At 33.0% G+C, this 24,398-nt stretch overlaps 3 protein-coding genes across 4 annotated transcripts; 1 reads left to right on the forward strand and 2 right to left on the reverse strand.

Moving 5' to 3' along the window:
• Nucleotides 1-6: 6 nt before the first annotated feature.
• On the reverse strand, nucleotides 7-4,503 carry fest (wurstfest). The gene is made up of 8 exons (XM_013323640.1): nucleotides 4,286-4,503; nucleotides 3,566-3,745; nucleotides 3,248-3,333; nucleotides 2,933-3,103; nucleotides 2,590-2,733; nucleotides 2,062-2,202; nucleotides 1,006-1,128; nucleotides 7-887 (listed from the first exon to the last, which is right to left on the reverse strand). Exons 1-8 carry the CDS (start codon nucleotides 4,364-4,366, stop codon nucleotides 785-787), a joined length of 1,029 nt encoding a protein of 342 aa, XP_013179094.1. The 5' UTR covers nucleotides 4,367-4,503; the 3' UTR covers nucleotides 7-784.
• Nucleotides 4,504-6,145: 1,642 nt separating this feature from the next.
• Nucleotides 6,146-14,668, forward strand: Tudor-SN (Staphylococcal nuclease domain-containing protein 1). 2 transcript variants are annotated; one of them, XM_013323832.1, is made up of 11 exons: nucleotides 6,146-6,288; nucleotides 6,617-6,738; nucleotides 8,791-9,091; nucleotides 9,213-9,383; nucleotides 9,469-9,694; nucleotides 9,807-10,023; nucleotides 10,099-10,305; nucleotides 10,383-11,090; nucleotides 11,214-11,364; nucleotides 12,015-12,254; nucleotides 13,366-14,668. In XM_013323832.1, the coding sequence occupies exons 1-11, from the start codon at nucleotides 6,244-6,246 to the stop codon at nucleotides 13,537-13,539; spliced, it is 2,562 nt and encodes an 853-aa protein (XP_013179286.1). In that variant the 5' UTR covers nucleotides 6,146-6,243; the 3' UTR covers nucleotides 13,540-14,668. The 2 variants fall into 2 exon arrangements, with proteins under 2 accessions (XP_013179286.1, XP_013179285.1); XM_013323831.1 differs by having other exon boundaries at nucleotides 10,383-11,364.
• Nucleotides 14,669-17,934: 3,266 nt separating this feature from the next.
• Bem46 (abhydrolase domain containing 13-like protein Bem46) lies at nucleotides 17,935-23,863 on the reverse strand. The gene is made up of 5 exons (XM_013323613.1): nucleotides 23,509-23,863; nucleotides 21,081-21,309; nucleotides 20,735-20,928; nucleotides 20,217-20,377; nucleotides 17,935-19,869 (listed from the first exon to the last, which is right to left on the reverse strand). Exons 1-5 carry the CDS (start codon nucleotides 23,654-23,656, stop codon nucleotides 19,567-19,569), a joined length of 1,035 nt encoding a protein of 344 aa, XP_013179067.1. The 5' UTR covers nucleotides 23,657-23,863; the 3' UTR covers nucleotides 17,935-19,566.
• Between the last annotated feature and the right edge of the window lie 535 nt (nucleotides 23,864-24,398).

A 24,398-nucleotide genomic window follows, 5' to 3' on the forward strand; every position in this document is an offset into this window, starting at 1 on the left:
TTAACAATCTCACTTGATGTTTTTTAATAACAAACAATTAGGACAAGTCTTATACACCAAAAGCTCGCGACATAACTGAATCTGTAATTCAAACACTGCCTAGCCCGCTACGATCGACGCCATTTTTGAAATCATTATTACATTGGTTAATATATTTGATTGCTGTTTAACAATACTGAACATTCTGGTACAGTTATGTAGATATAGCACTTATTTAATATATTACAACTATCCAAAATCTCTTCATTAATTTTAAATAAGGTAAATAAATCATGATTAAAAAAACATGCAGATTAAGACATAGTTTACATACAGGCCATGTTATTAAGAAAGAAAAATAAGATTAAGTATGTAAAATAAAAAATATATAAGCTGTTAGTGACTTTACATCCGGTATACATATGATCAGTTTTATTTTACACAACCGATAAATAAGTATAAAAAAATGTAAAAGTGTCTCTCGGCAGATGATCTAACACTTAGCATTCAACTGTAACCTTAATAACTATGACGTCGTCTGTAAATACAATATGTATGCTGATAAATAAAATCCGAAGCTTGGGCAGCGTGCAAAATAAAGTAATTTCAAAACCTCTACGTACAAAATAAATATAATTTTATCATTGACTTGTCCGAGTTTTTAAATCGAAACGTATCAAATAGATATTGTAAGCGACAGAGGAACTGCAAATAAGCTGTACAACATACGATGGATAAAACTGCACGGTAATAAGGTGTAGAGCAGCGTAGATAAAATCATGTAAAATGGTACAACGATGCTGATTCAGTACACTTTCAATTGATTCTTGTCGTCAAACCCGGCGGAGTGGCCAGCGTTGCGGACGATGAACGAGTTGCCATCAAAATGCATACGCCTCTCGCCGCGACTGCAAGTATCAATTAAAAAGATATACAACTAAAAATTGACACTAGGCAACACTGTTTAAACTTAAATATTAATGTTATGCACTGGCTGGTTATATTAACAGAGAATAATTAACGTACCGTACAAATAAATGCTGAGTCTGGCCAAGGGAGGCCGTGCAATGCACAAAAGGGCTGGTGATAGATGCAGATCCGTTGCTAGGGCTGGTACGCAGTTGGTACTTGTGACTGCAGCGATGAATACTGAAGCAAATATATATACATAATATAGGTGATATACATTCTAATGTATGTGAACACAATAAAACCCTTTTGTATAACTTGCTTTGTGATAATATTGCACTTTACTGTATGTGGTTCCGAAAAAAATTAACGAGAAGGGAGGTATCTGAAAGGAGATCACGTGTATCTATTTTCTGATTAATGATTTAGTAAATGAATAAATTTCTGAAAATTTCAACAATACTTTAAGCTAAAAGTACGGGTTTTGGATACATGGTGTGTGGTAGCTAAAAACCTCGCCACATATCACCAGGGGTAAGGGTCTAAAAGTTGTTAAAGAACGTGAATGGAAGACTTCAAAAGGCTTTTGTGGTCCATCCCTCACATTAGGGAAACTAGGACAAAAGCATTTCAAAAGGGTCTTTATTTTGAAACTAAGAAACCAAATAAATTTCTGCATCATTCAAATAAAATATTGGCTTAAAAAATCATGACTATTTCATATAAAACCTAAGATGTGAACAGCAAAATATGTTAACTTCATATGACTCGATGAATACTCATTTGCATGCATAATACCGCAGAATAATTATAAGTATGATGTTAACATGGGCGATAGATAAACAACGCCTAGCGATAAGGTGAGGTGAGCTTTGCATCGAGCGGCGCAGAAATGCAAGCTCTCACGTAATAAATCTGTTGCGTCGCAGTATTGATTAAACGGTTCACGCCCATCCATATACACTCATACCTCAGTATATTTATATATGCTCGTCTCACCTGCGGGAAACATTTTATTAACGGTCCGATGACTACGTCCTCTAACGATTTTATACCTTTGTTTGTTGTTGATTACGCTATTCTGCATTATATTATACATAAAAATGTATATTTACTAGATATAAATTCAACTTTGCAGAGACAAAGGAACCACATTAAAAATTCAAGACATACCGCACTAGGCCATCAGCAGTCTGGCTGACGCGTACATTATTGATGATCCAGTTGTCGATGCCGTCGTCGGTGAGCCAGTACTGCATGGCCTGCAGCAGCGAAAGCGCCTTGTTCACATACGACGGCCCGTGACCAGATTCACTGCACAATACAATAAATCTTCAAACCTCTATTTAGTGACTGGCCAAGAACTCAGAACTTTGCGTGTGACCTATCTGAAAAGTCAGTCGCTCTGCTAGTCGTGCTGTCTTACCTAAAAAAAAATCCTAAGTCCAACTGCCGAAATCAGAGTCGTAATAAGTATTCCTTAGCGTAGATTTAATATCAGAAATCTACAAGGACCTCTTAGTGACCAATATAGGTTAGACAGCGGGCAGGACGCAAAATCGATAAAATTATCTGTGGAGATGTCTTAACAATGAAAATGTTGATTTTCAATAAGTATTAAGCAATTTAGTGCTACAGTGAAGTAGTGCCTAAATCGTTTGAACGATCTACCGAAATATCGTGTGTATACAATATATTTACTTGTAGAAGACATTGAGCGTGAAGTCCTGGCTCATGTCGAGGAAGGTGTCAGTGGTGGTGCGTGTGCCGGCCGCGTCCACGAGGTACACCAGCGCGCACTGCTCCGCCGTAAACGATACCCCCTTGTACCACATCTTTGCGTACCTTAGTAGCAATCCATGTATTAATACACAAAACACAATCTTTGAGCCATGCCTCATAAGTGAGGCGCAAAGTTTGAAAACCAGAGCGAGATAAGACTGTGATAGGTAAAGAAAGTAATAAAAGGTCTATGTAATTTAAGTGAGGTATTATAATGAGAAAGTTGCGTTAGATGAATTATAAAATTCTATGATGTACTGACTTATTGTTCCCTTGCTGATGGTGTGCTTGAATCTCTACCCTCGAGCGGTAGTTGTAAACTCGACCATTCGGATGTATGAGTGCGGCTGCAGCGCCCGACTGGGACAACGCAAGTACAATGTTGTACTTCGCATTAGTCACTCGCACTGCGCCGTCAACCGTCATGTCAACCCTTAAAGACAAACAAACACCTACGTGATAAAAAAACAATGATTACTCCAAACTATCATTCTTCCAAGACTGAACTCAATTGTGGATCAAAGGTGATTCTGTACCAAAAGCTATTTTAAGACGATTATAACTGGTATATACTTACTTTACCCTGTCTCTTAGTCTCAGGCAGACCGTGCCGTGCGGAGTCACCGAGGCGTTATACCGAGCCCCGCCAGCCACATCCGTCACCTATGATTTTCAATAAATTAATATCGAAAGACAAACGCGATTAAACTGTAGAGCTTGTCGAACATTGTCTAATTCGCCGTTAGTTTAAAATTAATTTTTATTTCTTCATACAGTTCGTTTATTTGGAAAATTCGCATCGAACCCCCAAGGGCAAGTTTGGAAAGGTGTTCGACGAAAACCATTCCTCGATATCTAGGCGTTGTCCGATAACTATACTTTTATAACCATTGACCTCTAAATCTCTCCATGTATCAGCATGGTAGATATCGTCGCCTGGGTAGAACGGGGCCTTGCGTTGCATTGGAGCCCTCCATGGTGGCTGCCATGCAGCTGCGCCAACTAGCTCGGCCTGACCCAAACCACCTTCCAAAAATTTGCTGTAATCTTGAAACGCGGAGAGGTTGGATTCCTCCTAGAAGTAACACCGTGAATAAATGAATATCAACTATTGTAAACTCATATTACTCTGAAGCAGTAAGCCGAACCACACGATATATGCATTGGTTGTGGTTGGTTTAAGGGTGCCTGATAAAGATTTATAAAAAACAAGCTGGCGCAATCATCATTATTGATTTAAATAATTGAGATTTTTAATATGAAATATAACAAACATTTCTCATTACAAGAACTTAGAAAGTTTAATGTATAATAAATACAATCTCGTGCTCGTTTACCCCGTAAGAAAAATTGGGTAAGTTCAGAAAGCAACTTTCTTACAAAATATATCGCAATCTACTATCAAAATATACGTTCTATTTTTCTTTCCTAATTTCATCTCGCAGGGTCCCAGGCGAAGGTGTGTCAACATAATAACTGACGGTTAACATACCCTCTGGATGTTTGATTGTTTTAAAATAAATTAAATACGTTATGCGAAAAATGAGACATTTCTCTGTACTTTCATATCACTAAATTTTATAGTAAATATTAATAAAATATAACATAAAAATACCTGGTTGTACGAATGAGCAGTATAGACACTTCTTGGTCTCACAGGCATGGTCACTTCCTTTCTAAAATCTGTACTAGCCATTGTAACTCAAATCAAAGTAAATTTTAAACGATTCTTGTCTGAAATAATAAATACATGAACCTCAAGTAATAGCGTCACTGGAAAATGCTACATAATACACAATACTTCATGTGGTTAAATTGGAACGAAAACGTAATTTGTCGTTTATTTCATTCCACATTTAAATATTACACTTTCTATGACATTTATGGCCAGTTATGAATATAACTTAAATGTTAATCAAAAATCTAAATATCATATCTCTGGAAAACCCACGAGATTTAAAAATAAGTGATGAGATTTTCAGTCTATAATGCGGGTAGATTAGAAAGTAAAATATCTATTTTAACCGAGTTCTTGGCCACTCAAATATTTTACCGCAATTTTGGCAAATCTAGACGAAATACACAGTGTACCCATAATTTTTTTTATCTAATGGCAACACTAGCATCCTTCAATTTTGTTGGTCATCTAAATTATCGAATTTTGGTTTTATTGCAAATCAGCGTTTACCACGTAAATAGTCGATAAATTCGCAATAAAAAATTGCAGAAACTTATGTATTGTTTAATTTAATTATTTTATGTACTAAATTGTAGTTATGATTGCCTTCCAGTATTGCGTAATTAATCGATCTTGGTACTTTATAAAAAAAGGTTAATTTACTGAAAATTTTCATTTATTTTGATACTGTGAACGCTGCTTCGATATTCCGATCTTCACCCATCCTCAGCAGGTGGCCCAGCCATCAGAGTCTGTGGGCTTTAGCTTCTCTAATGATGTTCACCCACCGGCGCGGCGTCTTGATTTCTCTATTGTAGCGGACTCTATTCGTCGGTGCCGTCTTCATCCTGCGTCGGGCCCAAAATATTGCGCATGATTTTTTATCCGCCTCCTAAAATTGTTACATCTATTCCATCATACAATGACCAAGGGAAATGGAGATTCATTTTATATATATTATTCGTTTTATATATTATTTACAGCATTAAAATCATTGGTTAAACCTAAATTATTTTATGATTATAATTAGCGTAACTATTAAGTAGATAATGACTCCTCGTTCTAATTATATCAAAGGTAATAACGGCTTGTAAATTATGGGAAAGCCAATTATTGTTATCTGCTCATTATTTAATGGGAGAGATGACGTGTAAACGAATCACAAAAAAACATACTACATTCACTATTATGGGATTCGATTATAGTATCCTCGTATCCTCAATGATTCGTCTCGTCCTAATTATGACGTAGTAATATTGTTCAAAGAGTTAACATATGTTGTTGCCGAAAAATTTTTACTTAAAAATTTCCCTACATTTTTTGCTTCTATTTTCTTACTAGGCATTCCTCAAAATATTTCCATACAAAATATATATTTATCTAGAAAGCGATTTCCGAACATATCATTGTTATCGACCTGTTACACCACCAATGGCGTCACGCCGGAAGTTTAACAAATAATAACCAAAATCAATCCTTATGTTCTGGCAATATCGCTTGTCAAAGAGTACGTTACGCCTAAAACTCAAGGAATCAAATCCGTCAAGTCACGGTTTGGTACATTTTATAAAATGATTATGTGCTTTAAAAATACGATGTATACAACATTTGAATAATTAAACTGCTTGTGTAAAAAAAAATTAAAAACATTAATTGTTTAATACTTAGATACTTAGAGAAAAAATATTTTTTACTCAATATCTGACATTTTTACTTAAACTTCCGGTAAGGTGAAAGTACATCTCAATCGTTGCTCTATGTTTTCTACTGTATATTTTGAATGTGGAAACACAGGTGGCACGCCACACGCCACGTTTCGCCAGTCTTATTAGTTTGCTCGTCAGTAATAGTGGCTAGCTTTTCAGTTCTTCATTTGGTTCAATAATTTAGTCAAGATGAGTGCTCCAGCACCAGCTTATAAGACCGGAATAGCCAAAATGGTAATAAAAGTTTGTTTTAATTATTAATTTTATATTAAGTGTGCTGTGATAGATACCGTATTGCCGCGTGCCGATCTCCCAGTCCCACATTGCCCCGTTGGCACTGAATTCACACTTTGAGCATATGTTACCTATTTTTTCAAGTAATTGATTTTTTCTTGCCCCGCCTCTTTGATTTAACCATTGTTGATTTTTCATTGATACATATTTGTGATGATTAAGTGTTTTTTTAGGACATAGAATTGTGGGAACCATATTGTGGTTCTCAAACTTTTCAACATATTGGTGAATGTGAAATGGATTTCTAACATTGCATTTCGATTTGCAGGTATTATCCGGTGATACCGTGATAATAAGAGGGCATCCGCAAGGTGGGCCGCCTCCAGAAAAAGTCATCGCGCTGTCGGGCATCACAGCGCCCAAACTCGCTCGACAGAAAACAGTCAACAAGTAAGTCGCTTATGCTTTGATAACAGTGCAGTATTTCGGTTGATTTTCTATGCATTTATGTATTACTATTGTACTTTTGTATGTAATATAAAATAACAAAAGATTTTTTCTTGCTGATGTTCTCTTTTTTTACGATACATTTCCAGGTTGAGACGTGGCCTAGCGTCAAAAGCATTTAGAGCTCATTATATTGAAACATTGAAATATTTTAGCGAAACCTATACCTAGTCATTTATTTATTGATTTTGCTCATGGCCACTTTTTACATAAGATATAATCATGCAATGCTGAGCGCAAAATGCATTGAGCTTGAGTCTCACTATCTTTAAGTTATTTTCATTTCAATAACAGCAGCTATGCAAAATATTTTGCTGCTATAAGGCCAATTTTAATTCTGAGTAGCAAAAGCATCAGTAACATTTAAGAATACTATCAAAATGAAATATACTTTTAGTTAAATGCAAATTCTATTGCAATAGTCTTGCCAGCATGGCATTTGTGAAAGTAATTATGCTTCAAATGGCTATTACAAAAGTGAGCCAAAGTGTTAAAATGTTTTTGTTCTTTTCTTCAAATTGCAATAAATACTAAATAACAAACTACTTTTAAAAATAATCTACAATCTTCATTGCTTGCTCTTACATGTAGCGCATCTAATTTACAATCTGTCGGACCGGACTCAAGATATTCTAACAAAATTCCATTTTGATTTTCGTTACTGATCATTCTAATTTTGAAGGAATAAATAAAACTCTTATTAATGTAAATCAGAAGTTAGAAATAGATTATGAATTTCATTCTTAACAACTCAGGCTAAATGAGAAAGTAGCAATCCTGGTAAGATTTGATAATTTGTGATATAGATGAAGTAGTATGCAATTATAAAGGAATGAACTATTTCTGTGCAATGCCACAACAGCAACAATACCAATTTTCTAAACATTTGAACCTGATCATTGACAAATAGTTACATCACTTAAGAGATGTAAGTCTTTTTATAGCATGGTTTGAACTGATTCTGCCGGTTATTTTTATTTTATATTTACAACATCACAAAGTCATTCATGTATTCAATATGCAAGAAGCTCTGAAGCGTACCATTAATTATCATTGCTGTGCCTGTACCTACATACATTTATTTAAGAATATAAAACAAAATTGTTTCAAGACTTACTATACTTTCCAATTAGTATAAATCAATATCTATTGCAATTGAAAAGCAAATGAAATTAGCAATAAAATATTCCAATGACTATGCAAATTATAGGTTATGTTGTAAAATGCTGTATTGTTCTATGTTGTATTATTAATTCCTAATGACTGCAAACAACTGTAAATGATTATAATTTTGCTTTTTATGCAAAAATAATCTATATTGTTACAAATTTTCCATTAATTGAATCTTTTTATGCACTTATTAAGATTATATATGAATTACATCTTATTAAGGAATAAAACAGTTTAATATTTTACTTGGACTAATAAATCATGTTTACCCTTCAAATTCTGTTTTATATTATAAAAATAATGATAACCGTCATGAAATATGAAAAATATGTTAATTACAATTTACAAATGGATATAACAAAAGAATTTTTATTTGGTGCAACAACAGTTCATTCCTTTAAAGCATATTTACAATGATGTTAAATTTTCTAATGTTTATGCAAATTATAGGTTAGGTTGTTCACTTTATTGATCTTTTTAAAAAATGTATTATTTAACTTTCCCTTTTTGTTTATTTATTTATTTAATGAAATAAGCTTTAAATATCAACACTAGAGATATTTTCAATTAATTTTGGCATTTCACTTTAAAGAAATCATTATCAATTATAAAATGTTGCTACGAATTTACATAGCTCTCATAGATCTAGCATTTGCTAGGTGTATGACTATAAACTCTTACTGACTAAAGAACATACATAAAGCGACTAGTTATTGCAGTGAAGTAACAAACAACTATCTTCAATAAATTGTTTGCAGTTTGATGAAGTATTTCGTATATTATTGTTATATAAATAAAGATCTTTAATAATTGCATTTATTGTAGCAATTCTGAAACAAAGGATGAACCATTTGGGTGGGAAGCTCGTGAATTTCTACGAAAAAAATTAGTAGGCAAAGTAGTCACATTCACCTCAGAGAAACCCCCAAATGCATCAAGAGAGTATGGATCTATTTGGATAGGGAAAGATCCAACAAAAGATGAAAATGTGATAGAATCCCTGCTGGCTGAAGGATTAGTGAAAATAAGAGATAGCAGCCGGAACTTTCCACCAATGAAAAAATTTATTGAAATTGAAGATGCCGCAAGAGCACAAGGCAAGGGTCTATGGGGTACTGATATCCAGGTGGGTGAATCCTACAATTACATTGTTTTATTTTCTTAAAAATTTCATTGCATAAACAAAGTTAAGTAATTATACTGTCATTAATTGGATGGATTGTCTTTTTGTATTTTAATTTTTTTAGAAACATGTCCGGGATATTAAGTGGACTATTGATAATCCGAAACAATTCGTAAACAAACATAATGGCCACCCTATCAAGGCGATTGTAGAATATGTACGTGATGGGTCTACCGTGAGAATGACATTACTGCCTGATTACTACACCATTACTTTGATGATATCTGGAATTAGAGTAAGTTTATGATAATTAGAAAAAAATCAATAGAATTGTTTATATCTTTATTATATTTCTCTTAAACTACAAAAATGTTTTGTAGTGTTCTCCAATTAAGCAAGATGGAGAATCAGATCAATTTGCTGAAGAAGCGAGATATTTTGTGGAAGCCAAATTGCTGCAGCAAGATGTTGAAGTTATTCTTGAATCAGTTAACAATGCATATTTTGTGGGAACCATCTTACACCCCGCTGGGAACATCGCTGAAGCTCTGCTCAGACAAGGATTCGCAAAATGCGTTGATTGGTCCCTTGCAGTTATGAAATCTGGTATCCATAATCATCGAGTTTTGATAAAAAATTTACAATTATACATGATTTATTTCTAATAAAAAGTTATTTAGATACAATAATGTGTTAATGTTTTTTTGTAAATTATTAGGTGCTGCTGCACTGAGAGCTGCTGAAAAAGCAGCAAAGGAATCTAAAACACGGATGTGGACTAACTATACATCTAATGCGCCTATTATTTCACCTAAAGACAAAGAGTTTACAGGAGTTGTGTTGGAAATTGTGAACGGAGATGCTCTTATGATCAAATTATCCAATGGTATACATAAGAAGATATTTTTGGCCAGCATTAGACCACCTCGTGAAAAGTAAGCAAAGTAACAAACTCCATTTTTAGTATTTAAATGGCTTGAAACCATTTTATAATTATTCAATTTTTTTAGGAACAACGGTCCAGATGAAGAAGGTAAGCAGTCACCGAGACCAAAAGGGTTCAAACCTCTGTATGAAATTCCTTGGATGTTTGAAGCGCGCGAATTCCTGAGGAAGAAACTCATTGGCAAGAAAGTTAGTGTGACTGTTGATTACATTCAGCCAGCTAAAGACACCTACCCAGCCAAGACTTGCTGCACTGTCATGGCTGGTGGAACGTAAGTATACTTGAAAATCTATATTTTATTTGTATTTAAAATGCCTCAATTTAATAAAACTTAAATTTGTTTAACAGTAACATTGCAGAGGCACTAGTAAGCAAGGGTTATGCAACTGTTGTAAGATACAGAAATGATAATGACCAGAGAAGCTCCCACTATGACAAACTACTGGAATCTGAATTGAAGGCTCAAAAGGCAGCAATTGGAATACACGCCAAGAAAGATATTCCCACTCATCGCGTACAAGATACCAGCGGTGATCCAGCTAAAGCAAGAAAATTCTTACCATTCCTCAAGAGAATTCAGAAAACTGAAGCTGTAGTTGAATTCGTCGCCAGCGGATCCAGACTCCGTTTGTACATTCCCAAAGAGTCTGTCCTCGTTACATTCTTGCTGGCTGGAGTTGTCTGCCCTCGAGGTGCCCGCCCTGGTGCTGGCGGAGGACCCATGCAAATTGCTGAGCCGCATGGCGAAGAAGCCCTGCAGTTTACCAAGGAGAAATGCCTCCAGCGTGATGTGCATGTCACCATTGAGGACATGGACAAGGCCGGCAGCTTCATCGGCTGGCTCTGGATAGAAAATGAGAACATGTCTGTCTCCTTGGTTGAGCATGGCCTTGCTACTATGCATCATGCCGCTGAGTCCTCGGAATACGCGCGAGCAATTAAGACAGCAGAGGAGAACGCTAAGATGAAACGCATCGGAGTTTGGAGGGATTTCATTGAAGCGGACCGTGAAATCGAAAAGGAGAGGAATGCCCCAATTATGGAACGCGTTGTCAAGTACGACAAAGTTATTGTCACTGTTGTTAAGCCTGATGGCAATTTCTACGTCCAGAATATTGATCTTATTCCTAAGTTGGAGGCGTTGATGGAACGGATGCACCATGATTTTAAAAATTGCAGCAGCCCGATGCCTGGTTCGTTTGTACCCCGGAAGGGATACATGTGTGCGGCGCGCTTCACTGCCGACAACAATTGGTACAGAGCAAAAGTTGAGAAGGTTACGGACGATGGATTTGCTCATGTCTTGTACGTTGATTATGGAAACAGAGAGGTAATTACTTTTTATAATCTTACTTCTTACTAACAATATAAAGGAGAATTTTTGGATGGAATAGATGGATAGAATGATGGATGGATGTCTGTTTGAAGGTGTCAGCAGAAAAATTGACAGATGTGGAACATAGTCTGGAAGATTACATAGGCTACTAATTATGTTTCTTTTGTAATTCCGCTCGAACGGAGTCGCGGTCAACAGCTAATGATATTATAAATGTGAAAGTTTGGATGTTTGTTACAAGATTGTTTTAAAGGGCTGAACAGATTTTGCAGAAATTTAACATAGATGTTGAACACATAGGCTACTACTTATGTTTCTTATATAATTCCGCGCGAACGTAGTCGCGAGTAGCAGCTAGTAAAGTTGTAAATATGAAAGTTTGAATGTTTGTTACCAGAAATCTCTTAAAAGGCATAAAGGATCTTGTTGAAATTTTTCATAGATGTAAAAATTTGCCTGGAAGAACACATAGGCTACTAATTATGTTTCTTTTCTAATTCCATGCCAACGGAGTTGGAGCCAGCAACTGGTTACAAATAATTGAATTTTTGAGATGAATTAAATTAATATAAATGAAATGAATTAATCAATTAAGATGACAATGTGAGATATTATGTAAATTAATGCAATAATTTATCGATCAGATACTAGACTTCACCCGGCTGGCCCCCATACCGCCCAGCCTGGACATCGAGCCGCCGTACGTTAATGAATATGTACTGAGCTGCATCAAGTTGCCATCTGACGCTGATGACTTGCGCGAGGCGGTACGTGCATTCTGTGCTGACACGCTCAACAAGAAACTGCTCCTCAACGTTGAATCCCGCGGCACACCGCCTGCTGTCACCCTCGTCGATGCTGCAACCAACTCCGACATTGGAAAGGTATACTGACATCTTGACATTAAATTCCCCGCCCCACCGCCCCCTCGCCCCTCCCATATTCCCATCTTAGATAGAGATATATTTGAAGTAAAATCCACCATCATCTGATCATACACATAATAGTCCGTCAGCACAATACGAATTATTTCAATCATTTAAAACAGAATATCCTTTTATTGCAACACAAAAGTACATAAATAAATTCATTATAAACAAAAATTTCAATTTCAAACAGTTAAAAAAAATCGGTTATTCGAAAATTTCTAATGTTCCTTCCGACAATCCCTTCCATATATCCCAAATTATATGCGAATGCGAACTTATGTGAAATTTTGGATATAAACGTAAAGGTTTTTATGTAATTCATGTAAAACTATGAGAAACCTCGAAATTGAAACAGAAGTTATAAATAAAAGCTTAGAACTATTTGCAATGAATATGTTCAAGAAGTGACTGTTTTATAGTTACTGTATTTTCTTAATAATAACATTTGTATTTTGCTAACTAACATATCATTAACCATTTGAAGATTCCCTCACAGTCCTCTAATGGAGAGTCCAAGGTAAAAAAATACGATATTTCATCGTATTGCTTTTGCGGTTTAAGATTTAATGTTATATATTTACTAAATCAACATACACAAATATCAGTTATATATGTTTTATTTGATTATATCTATATATACACAGATTTACATATAATTATACATGTTTAAATAACACATTATATTTGTAATTAAAGACAGTATTATAATATGATACATTATCAGTTGAATTTGTTATTCCCAACCCCTGCAATTGCTACTTTAAGTTATGCTAGATGTCTTATATTAATCGTAGAAGTAAAACCTCTGTAAGTTGAACAAATAGGCAAATTAAAAAATTCTGAAGTGGCCAAGTACAAATTATGTATATTAAAATAAGAAATAAAAATATAGCTAACTTTGAAGTACTCCTTGAAATAAGTATCAAATTGGTTTTTAGCGGATTCTAAATTTGGTTGACGTTGTGTGAACGGACCAATTCTCGACTCATTGAGGTTGTACTCTATAAGTTGATGTATAGAGTTGTTGTTGGCGGTGATGTAAAATGTTTGTTAATCGTGTGCGCAGAATCTGATCAAGGAGGGTCTTGTGCTGATGGATTATACCCGCGAGCCGCGCCTGGCTGGGCTGATGGGCGAGTACCGCGCTGCGCAGGAGCACGCGAAGACCTCGCGGCTGAACCTGTGGCGGCATGGAGACATCACCGAGGATGACGCCATCGAGTTTGGAGCGCGTCGCTAGCATACGTATTTGTGGTTCGATGTAACCGCAACAGCATCGCACAGGCGTACCTGTGCCACTTGCGCCGAACCCAGAGACATCATGAAAGTCCTTATGGATTTCCTGTAAATCAATAAACTCTTACCTCCCAAATTTTTAAACTTTGATGATTATCTATATAACCGTTATGTGAGAGGACACAGCCCCATAGTTATGTGTATTTGATGTACGTGTGGCAATTTGTAAGCCGATAACGATATTGCGAGTAATTTGCTTCTCTTAGTGAAATATTTGATATCTTGATGTACCTATTTTAATGTAATGTTTGTAGTACGAACGTAAGTTCTGTTAAAATATTAAATATTTATAGAGTTCTTTTAATTTATTTACATTGTCATTTTGTTTGATCAAAATACTTTCTTATGAGTTCAATTACCCCTCAGCTCTCCATCTCTTCTTTTTAAAATGTTTTACACGTTATCCTTGGCAGTTTTCATAAGTTAATTATTAGAGAAATATGTTTTGTTTTTTCTACAATATGGTATTTTGAATATTTTATATGTATAGATGAATTTTATAGAATATGTAATGTTGGTATTTACTTATTTACATATGTCTAATGTTCCCTATGAGAGATCACTGCCAATATCTTTTTTCTATATTATAATGAGTTTTTGTATAATTGAGATTTTTATAACAAATATATATATATATATATATATATTTTAATCTCTCATGGGGATTAATTTGATATTATAGATTTTATATATAATGAAATGAAATTAATTAATAATTCCATGATCTATTATTACCTAATATTATATGATAAAGGACTTTTGAGGTAAAAAAAAAGTTTTTAACATAATATAAATAAATTAAATGACCTAGGAATATGCATGCATTTATCACATTTATCTATAAAAAGTAGATTTTTGTGTTAATAGAATTGGATGTCGTGAAACAATTACTTAATTAAGATATATGTGTCCTGTAACGATTTTAAACAATTTTCAAGATGATTCGTAAAATAATATGTGTGATTCCCTTAGCTCTGTCCCTCTGATACATAAATTATAATAATATTCGATGTCACGTAGTTTACAGCATAAGTTGATGGTTAAATAAACATGATATAATTAATTCATATTCATATCTTGTTTTATTTCTACTACTTTTAATGCCTTTCTTAAAAATATTACACAACGCTTGTCGAGTTCATGTAAAAATTTCGACTCAATTTATGAATATCTTATAACATTGAAGTGGTTTATAAATAGAATCAGAGGTTGATTCATTAATTCTAAAATCGATATTCAGTCTGGGAGAACAACTTAACAAGATTCTTTGAATAGCGCGGACAAAGTCGCTGCCTAATTCTAATAAATATGAAAATAAAATAAGCAAACAGTTTTACATAGCCATTAAGAATTATTATGAGAACAAAAACCTGATAATACTTGAAATTGATAAATTTGCTATCTTACTAATATCAATGGATGGATGGATGTTTAATGATATTTCGTAAATGGCTGTATGTAGAACATAGGCTACGATTTTTTATAAACGGTGCCTTTGTACGTGTACGGGCGACAGATTTTTTATAAATAATGATGTAAAGAAGACTTATTGGCGATACTGATTTAAATAAGTAAACGTCTTTAAGATGTTACGACACCCAAAGTGAAAGTAACTGAACATCTTTCCATTCACCTGTTACTATTTACCCAAAACAGATTTTAATGAATAATAACTATCTGTTGCCAGTAAGATAATATTGAGTAAGCATACTATGTTAAAGTGTTTTATCTAGATTAGAGGAAAAGTATTATATAAATAAAATAAAAACGTTAATCTGTTTGAAAAATTTTAATCGAAACGTCATGATTCTGTAAAGCGAATTCATATTAAGTATTGACTTCAAACCAACTATTAAGATCATGGATGGTACCGTCGCTTAATAATGCGTAAATAAATATCATAATATCATATTTCATAACGTCTCTCACAACGCTATTCAATATCTCGTTGCTAGCATCCTATATGAAGTATACTTATGTTGGAAAGGTTGGATGTATTGATCGCGAGATGTTCAAGATGGCGGCCGCCCACGCTGCTAATAATATTAACCTGTGACCCAGACTACATGTCCCTCATGAACGCTATGTTAATTTTTAACATTGCTTATTTCTACTTTAATGAATTTTATTCTGCGATGTGTATTAAATATCCACAGAAACCGATACGCTCTTTTTGTTTAATGGTCGATGTTATTTTTTACTTGCGCTATATATTTCATGTTTATAATTAGACTTGCTATCGCCCGCGATTCCGTCTGCGCGAAATAAATAAAAAAAACTTAATTAGCAGCCTATTTGTTGTTCCAGACTATGACCTACATCTATGCAAATCCGTTCAAATCTATTCAAACATTCGTAATTATAATATCAGTAAGACGCTAAATAATAAAGATATTTACGGGTGTTCCAAACCGTACTCTCAAAAAGATGGACCACGGGTACAATTTCGGTTGTCTACTTTGACACTTGTGACAGCAGTATTGACGAATGATTTAAATATTTGGAGGAAAGTGCAAGTAATGTCCACTCTATAATTAGTATTATATTTAACTTTTTACTAATGAAGCAGGTCCCAGTATGATATTACATAGGGCTTTCATTTAAATCTTTGTACGCAACTTCCATGTTCTCATGACTCGTCTTTAAAATCGAACAACCTCGAAAGTTGTATTGTGAAAAGTTTTCAGTACAATTATTGCGTAACGAATTCTGCTACTTAAGCTAATATATTGGGCATTACAATGTTTGGGATGAGTAATCTCAAATATAGCTGACTGAATCAGATTAAAAACTTAAAATGAATTAATTATAAAAAAATATTACCTATCTAGCGTAGAGGACCTATAAACTTGTCTCTAGCTATATTTCTAAACATCTCTAAGCTTTGTCAGTATTATGTTCACATTCATATTTTGAAGAAAGTCCCTTCTTCTGTTGATAGATAGACAACGCATCTGCAATTGCAAATGTCTATGGGCCGTGGTCCTTTCGAAATTCTAGCGTAATTAGGTGGTCGCTTTCTTGTAGTAGATACAAAAAATACATATTTATATAGTGATAGTCTTAAAAAAGAACTAAGAAAATGGGGATAAGAGAAACGGTAAATCAGGTAGTCGTAGTTGTGATCTTACGTTAAGATGAAGTAGTTAAAAATGAAACGACAGTTATAAAAATATTCCTTTTATTTTCATAAATTACAAATTAAATCTAAAAATATAAATGCTCATACGTAAATGTGCGCAAACGTATAATACTTAAAATATATGCTTTCTACATAATCAATGTACTATAACATCGAAAAACTTTAAAAACAATTAATGAAATTTAAAAAAAATCAACTCTATACAAAAAAAAATTAACAACTAAATGTAAATTAATTCTAGATAAATATATATTTAAGAACATTATTATTGCTTCTGATATTCTTTACTCCAACATTTTTAAATAAGGAAATTGGAAAACTTTAGAGAGAATATGAAATGAAACACTGGCTACAATCGACTAGACTTTGACAGGAGATCAGAAAACAGTTCAAAAAAATATAGTACCTTTACTAAAAGATCTTCTTTTAAAATATTAGTATGTTCAATATAGGAAGTAATTTTACATAGAAAGCTTGTGGAATTAAGATAAAAGAGTAATAAAAAGTATTTATTACATTGACTATATATTATCTATGCACAGCCGGGAAAGCGATATCGAAGGGAACCCTAAATTAACACCAACAGCATACATATGTTCTTGAGTCTAATTTACAAAATTCGTATCTTGCCTCATTTAAAATGAAGCCATAACAATACCATGCTATATTTCTAAATAAACTTATAATATTTTTTTTTATTAAACATGCAGTAAATAAGTTTTTTTTGGCTTTTTATATACAAGGTGGAATTCTTAAACCTTATATTGCGGAAAAGTACTATAAAAACATTAAAATTGCGAGCAATTTCACTCAAAGGTAACATTACTTTATTTACTTTTGGTTAAAGAAACGTAATTGTTGCTTGTTCGTACCGGGGCGTTCTATATTCCTGGTCAGGCTATAGTTATAGGAGTGATACATCGGATGTCTTGAAAATTACAATTTCTTTTTCATATATAATATTGCCAAACAAATATCTGATATTAGCAAACACTTCCATAGGTAAATATGTTCAGAAAACAAATAACGAGGATATTTTTCTAATATCTTTAATAAAAATAACACGAAATAAAATCCTTAAACGATAATATATTTTATAAATTGGATGGATGGTATATGGATGTTTGTTTGCAGATATCTCCATAACGGCTGAACGGATCTCGATGAAATTTGGCATATATATAGAACATAGTTTGGAAGAACACATAGGTTACTATTTTTTTTTATTACCGCGCGGACTGAGTCCCGGGCGACAGCTAGTAAAGGAATAAATACTTGTGAGTGAAATTGACTCTAGTAATTAGAGACATTTTCCTTGGTGTATAATTAACATACTTCCACCTTGATATGTATATTTAATACAATTTAGTTTTTTTATAAAAAATATTTGCCTTCTATATTTACAATATTTTATGACAAATTGACATAATATTATCTACCTTCTGTATAGTACGTCAAAGTTATCTGGACTGGTAAGGGGCGCTGCTGTTGCGGTTTGCGTTTAGTTCTGTCAGAAAATGTACCAATACTATAACAACGTAGGTTACATTGTTATCGAAAATAACATAAAAATACCAAAATCTTTAGTTGATAAAAGATTGATTACTTTGACAATTCACTAGAGATGGAGTGTTAAAATCGGTTATGAAAATTTTCGATTTATTCAGTTGTTCTTATAAAACTTGATGAAAATTTTGTGATTATTGTTATTGAAATACAATATAAATAAAATAGTTACTTCCTATTCCTACTGTCTGCAAAACTACCTAAAAAAATAAAATATTAAACCAAAAGTTGAGACGTTCACAAACAAAAAGAAATGTTTTTAATTTATTTTTTTTAGTTAATTGTGCGGGACATAGCCAACTATCTGTAATAAATTAAAAAAGTAATAAAATACGTAAGTATAGTACTTATTTGATCGACCAATATAATTATAAGACCGATTTTCGATAGTTCATAGTTGTTAGTTCCGACACTATGGCATTCGTCTATTAAGTAGGTACAATGTTAATCCTCATACAATATCAAATCGAAAAATCAATCTTAAATAGACACACTATAGTTTGACAATTCATAACACAGATAAAAAAAAGAACATACAGACCAATTGATAACTTCCTTATTGAAGTCGGCTAATAATCATAAAACAGACAATCTATAAGCTGCTATACTGACGTTGACGGGGGGCGCTAGTGAGCTGCTATAATTTAGTTTGACTTATGGGTATCGGGTCAGATAACTTTGACGGTTTATACTTGGTTACCATATGGTATGGTTTACCCCAACAAAAAAATAACAAAATAAAATATTTAGTAAGTTTTGTTCAGATTCTGTAATTGTTGGTTAAGTTGTAATATAACGAATAAAATGAAATGTGAAGAAAAGAAAAGATGTCTGTCAGAAGAAACGGAGAATGTTTTTGTGATATATAAATAAATATATAATATATAAAGGTACAAAAAAAAACCGCAACAATTGCAGAAGCTGTGACATATTTTGATGGCTATTTTTGATATAATTTTGCTGAGGTAACCGACCGTAAACACATTGTCTTAAGACAATCATAAGAAATTACACGCCCTAATAGTTAACATAAACTTAAATTAAACTTGACATTTACTGGATTTAAAAAATAATAATAATTATAACATTATAAAACGGAGCAATTTCATTGTACTCAAAAAATATGAATAAAACTCTTTCATATAAACTTGTATAGTTGATAAAATATCACGTTTTTGTACTAAAATTTCATAAAGATTTTACAGAATTTAAAAAAAGTCTTACAACATCTGAAACATTTCTATGACTAATATGTACATAGATTTAGACAATTTGTATTGAAGGATCACTAGTGGAGGGATTATCATTATTTTCATCAATAAAGGGACTTACTTCATTCGGTAGGGAAGGAACAGTTTGAAGGAATTGTTGTAAAGTGCCATAGTAGTCTCTGCAAATCCATGTATCATTGTGTCCGCCCCCGGTGATCAGTACAATCTTCTTACAAATAGCTCCGCACCTTGTGTATAAGTCACTCGACATTGCTGGCGGTACTAAGTCGTCCTGGGTACCACAAATTATTAACGTCGGAGAAACCACATGACCCATTTTCCTCAACGACATATACTGAAAAAAAAAACTCATTATTTACTAAAAATTCAAAATAGACACATTTATAAAACTTTATCATTAACTAGAGGTTGGTCAAAAAAACTTAATTAGTAGCCTATGTGTTCTTCCAGACTATAAAGTGTTCTATACTTAAGCTAAATTTGTCAGATCCATACAGCTGTTCTGGATATTTTCAGACAATCATCCATCCATCCAAACAATCGCATTTATATTAGTAAGATTTGTTATTAATTTAATAGATTAGTTGTACAATTAAAGCTTCATTGATATAGATCTAGTGGTTATTAAACTATTGCAATTTCTATGTACCATTTAAAAGTTGACAACCTTATATGATTTACCTTATTTTTGTGACAAAAATATGGCAACCATTTCAAAATTCTCCATGGTAAAAGAAGCTTTGCCATATCCGGAATGCTCGTAAAAGTATTCTCCACAATAAGTGCCCAAATCTTGTTCCTGTATTTGAATCTGGACGCCAGGTCTATAGCTATAGCGCCACCTAGAAAGTTATGTACAAAAAAATTTAAACTACATAATGTTAATACTGAATACATTTTAAAAATTTTAAAATATAATTTTACTAGCTTTCGCCCATGACTCCGTCCGTTATATTTCCGAATTATAAAAAAACTTAATTAGTAGCCTATGTGTTCTTACAGACTACGTTCTACATCTACGCCAAATTTCAGCAAGATCCATGCAGCCGTTCTAAAGATACCTTCAAACAAACATCCATCTAAACATTCGCATTTATAATATTAGTAAGATTTTGATATTACATAATGACAAAACTATTTTTTATCTATACCATCTTTGTTATTATAAAAAAATAAACCTATAATATTGTAATGCTTACCCAATGATCTGCCGAACACAATAATCTTCTTCCTGTCTATATCTGATCTTTCCATTATATAATTAAAAGCAGTCTGTGCATCCTCATAGAGACCACTTTCAGATGGGGTACCTTCAGATAGACCGTAACCTCTATACTCTACTAACAGAATGTTGATATTTAATTTATGATACAACTCGGAAGCGTTGGGTAACCTGTAAAAATCAGGAATAGAAACTTAGTCAAACAGGAAACTATTTTTCAATATGTAGATTGCTAACCAGAGTTTTGGGTAGTGAAAATCTATATAAGTGTAGTGTATTTATGTAATAAAGATAGTATATTTAACATTAAAAATATATTATACCTTTGACCCATATTCCCGGCATTACCATGGAAAAATATCATTGTCGGAATATGGTTGCAGTTTGTTTCTTGTTTTATAAGAAACATGTGAATCTTCAATCCATCTTTATTTTTGATTTTAATACTTTCATATGGTAACTTAAAGTTACTCGGTTGTAAGACAAAATCTCTTGAATCTGGAGGCATATTCGGATAGTACAGCAAAAGATCTTGTCCAGTATAAAATATTCCTGCAAAAAATTATACATCTACATTGCATTTCATTATTAAAAGCACCTTTTTACAAAATATGTTAAATAATTCTTATACATTCACGGGCTCTGTTGCATATGGATTTTGCATAACAAAATACAGCATTCAGACAACCCAGACAATTTATACAGGACACATAATGATATTTACAGGATGTCTCTAACTGATAGTAATCTGTAGCAAGTACAAGTCGCTCACAATTCTTGACAATCAGTTGCATAATCTTACTTAATATTATAATTTGGACAGATGAATGTTTGTTAAAAGATATCTCCGGAACATCGCAACAGATCATGATGATAGTTGGAACAGACATATTAAAGTTAGAAAACATTCACATAAGCCTTACATATTCACATATAAACTTTGATCTTTTATTGTCTAACACCCTCAAGAGTATCTTTTTCAAAAATTGAATGTCATATTTATTTATATTACTTTAACAGCCTAAAACATAAGTTTCAATCTTCTGGCTGCAAAATTGACAATGCTTCCATATAAGCTTTTATCCCCACTTTTGAGCCCTTCCAACCATTATTTCGCATTAAAAAGTAGCCTATTGATTTCTCAAGCTTTAATCTATCTGTGTACCAAATTTCATTTAAATCCATTTAATAGTTGTAGCGTAAAATCGCGACAGACAGACAGACTTACTTTCAAACTTATAATGTTTATAAGTAAGGATCTGTGGTTTGGCAACTTACACAAAACCGCCAAAAAAATAGGATGAGACTGTAGTATACTGATCAATGATTTAATATAAAAAGAAGGAAAAAATCTTTATTGTTATACACAAAAAATATTCATTTAATAGTTATTAATTAATTTTCAAATTGAATTCATATTAATTGCACCTCCTATTAGCTCTCTAAAAGTAATAGTTTAAGTTAGTTGAATTTACTAGAAGAACTGAAACCTCAAGTGCTATTATTAAATCTACCCGCATGTAAAATGATTCTCTGGATGTCTGTGCCCACATCATGAATTTTAATAAGTCAAGGGGTATCCTTCTTTGCATTTTTTTTCAGCCAGCTGCAGTTGCAATTCAGATTACATTTGTAAAGGTGCTATATATAAATGCAGCATAAATTTTATTTGCTTGTATATTTTAATGGAAACAGCCATATTCTTACCACTTTTATTGCTTTGTCTGATAAGTTTGTGCCAATTTTTAAGGACAATTGAAATTCAATTCACATATTTTTATGGTAATCATTTTTAAATTGAGACTTATACTATTCTAATATTCTCTTTAAGAATATGTAAACATTACATGTGATATATAATGTACTAGCTGTTGCCCACGACTCCGTCCGAGCGAAATAAAAAAAAGATAAATAGTAGCCACATGCTCTTCCAAACTATATTCAAATTTAATTGCAATAAATTCAGCTGTTCTGGAGATACCTTCGAACAAACATCCAGCCATCCATCTAAACATTCACATTTATAATATTTAGTAAGATTCATGTCTCTTCAAAGCTACCTATTAAAAATTCGAATTAACTTATTGAGCAACCAAATATGTTGCAAACTGTAAGTAAGTTACAACTTATATGGGATATGGAAATTAAGAGATGTCAATAATTTGAAAACATATAAGGTAAGGGCATTAGTAGTTGGCCATGTACTTGTAGTTTACCGTTTTGTATGAAATTTTAAATAATAAGTGTTATCTTTATTGTATCTAATAAAAAAAAAATTAAGTAGCTGCTGCCATGTATTAACAACTGCGGAAAGATCAGAACTAAAGCGCATTGTGTGTAGCAATGGCCGACAGTTGTTCCCGAGAGACCTGATATCCTTGAATACCAGTGGAAAAATGTGACATCCCACATAAATGAACCCAAAAAGACCAGTAAAACGCATATTGTTTACTCTGTTCCTGAGTTAGATTTCATATGGAATTAAGTTTCCAAAAGATGTGTCTGCCCCTTCCAGTTCTTGAGTTCGTCGCTGAATATTATAGTTTCTATGTGAAAATTAAAATAAAACAATGTATTTTTCGATTTACAATAGAATCTTTAAAACTTACAGAGATACCTTCAAACTTTTCATAAATGGAACATAAAAAGGGTACTTTTAATCATTTCAAAAATGTATATTTGTACATCGTTCAAAAAATTTACATTTTATTTGTTAATGATAACACAAGAGTAATAATGTATGTTACTTACCCGAAAGTCCAGTAATGAAGATACCAAGAGCTGCAAAGAATCCGTAGTACCAAAAAATTACAACGCTTAAAAGAAGGGTGATGGTTGATAAAGCTCCCAATTTGTACAATATCTCTTTCAAGATTTGAAACATATCGTCTAATAACATAATAAATCTAAGCGCACTATTTACACGAAATGTGTAAGAATATAAAAGGCACTAGAGTTCGCTAAGTTTTAGAAGCAATAAAAGTAATTTATTCTTTTAATTATTGTGTATATTTTAACTAAAACAATGAAAAAGCCACGCTTAACTTTAATTTTAAATGCCAACATATGTCCAAGGTAGAACTTGTCGTTGTGTTTCGTCTTGATAACCGCGAAGCGTATAAATAACAGAATTCGTTTGACAAGTTTGACAATACCCTATCAGTGCTGCCAGCAGTGTGCCTTGAAAATTTTCTGTAGACATTTTTTTTATAAAAAATCTTCATACGATCTTAAAAATGCACAAAAACTATAAAATAGTCATGAAGTCTTTTGGTGTCACTGACAACCAAAACAAACTTATGCTGTTAAGCATGTGATCCAGTAACTAACAAAACCGTTAGTCCGCCAACAAAACCGCGAGCCAAACCGCCAATAGAGCACTTAAATGTCCGCGCACTGGATAGCTGTATACAAACCCTCTAATTGCACATTACTATAAAACTCGGCTACCCTTATTGTATTTATTTCATTTGATTTTATGCAACAATTTTCACGGGATAATTTCCATGCATTATTTATAAATAACCTTGAATTTCCTCTCGCGAAACCCTGGTTTAATTTTTTTAAATCTCAGCGTTATAGAGGAAATTAAAAAGGACTACGCCACGATATTGTTTCAGCGTTTTGGTCTTTAACGCTAA

Source organism: Papilio xuthus, unplaced genomic scaffold (genome assembly GCF_000836235.2).
Source record: "Papilio xuthus unplaced genomic scaffold, Pxut_1.1 DF825017.1, whole genome shotgun sequence".
Lineage (NCBI taxonomy): Eukaryota > Metazoa > Arthropoda > Insecta > Lepidoptera > Papilionidae > Papilio > Papilio xuthus.

Coding starts and splice junctions, on each gene's coding strand:
- fest (XM_013323640.1), bottom strand. CDS start 4,366: ATGGCTAGTACAGATTTTAGAAAGGAAGTGACCATGCCTGTGAGACCA. Junction 3,104..3,247: donor AGACTAAGAGACAGGGTAAA/GTAAGTATATAC, acceptor TTTGTCTTTAAG/GGTTGACATGACGGTTGACG. Junction 888..1,005: donor ACTCAGCATTTATTTGTACG/GTACGTTAATTA, acceptor TGATACTTGCAG/TCGCGGCGAGAGGCGTATGC.
- Tudor-SN (XM_013323831.1), top strand. CDS start 6,244: ATGAGTGCTCCAGCACCAGCTTATAAGACCGGAATAGCCAAAATG. Junction 9,092..9,212: donor TATGGGGTACTGATATCCAG/GTGGGTGAATCC, acceptor TAATTTTTTTAG/AAACATGTCCGGGATATTAA. Junction 11,365..12,014: donor TTGATTATGGAAACAGAGAG/GTAATTACTTTT, acceptor TTTATCGATCAG/ATACTAGACTTCACCCGGCT.
- Bem46 (XM_013323613.1), bottom strand. CDS start 23,656: ATGTTATTAGACGATATGTTTCAAATCTTGAAAGAGATATTGTACAAA. Junction 20,378..20,734: donor TGTGTTCGGCAGATCATTGG/GTAAGCATTACA, acceptor ATAACTTTCTAG/GTGGCGCTATAGCTATAGAC. Junction 19,870..20,216: donor ATTTTTGTCACAAAAATAAG/GTAAATCATATA, acceptor TTTTTTTTTCAG/TATATGTCGTTGAGGAAAAT.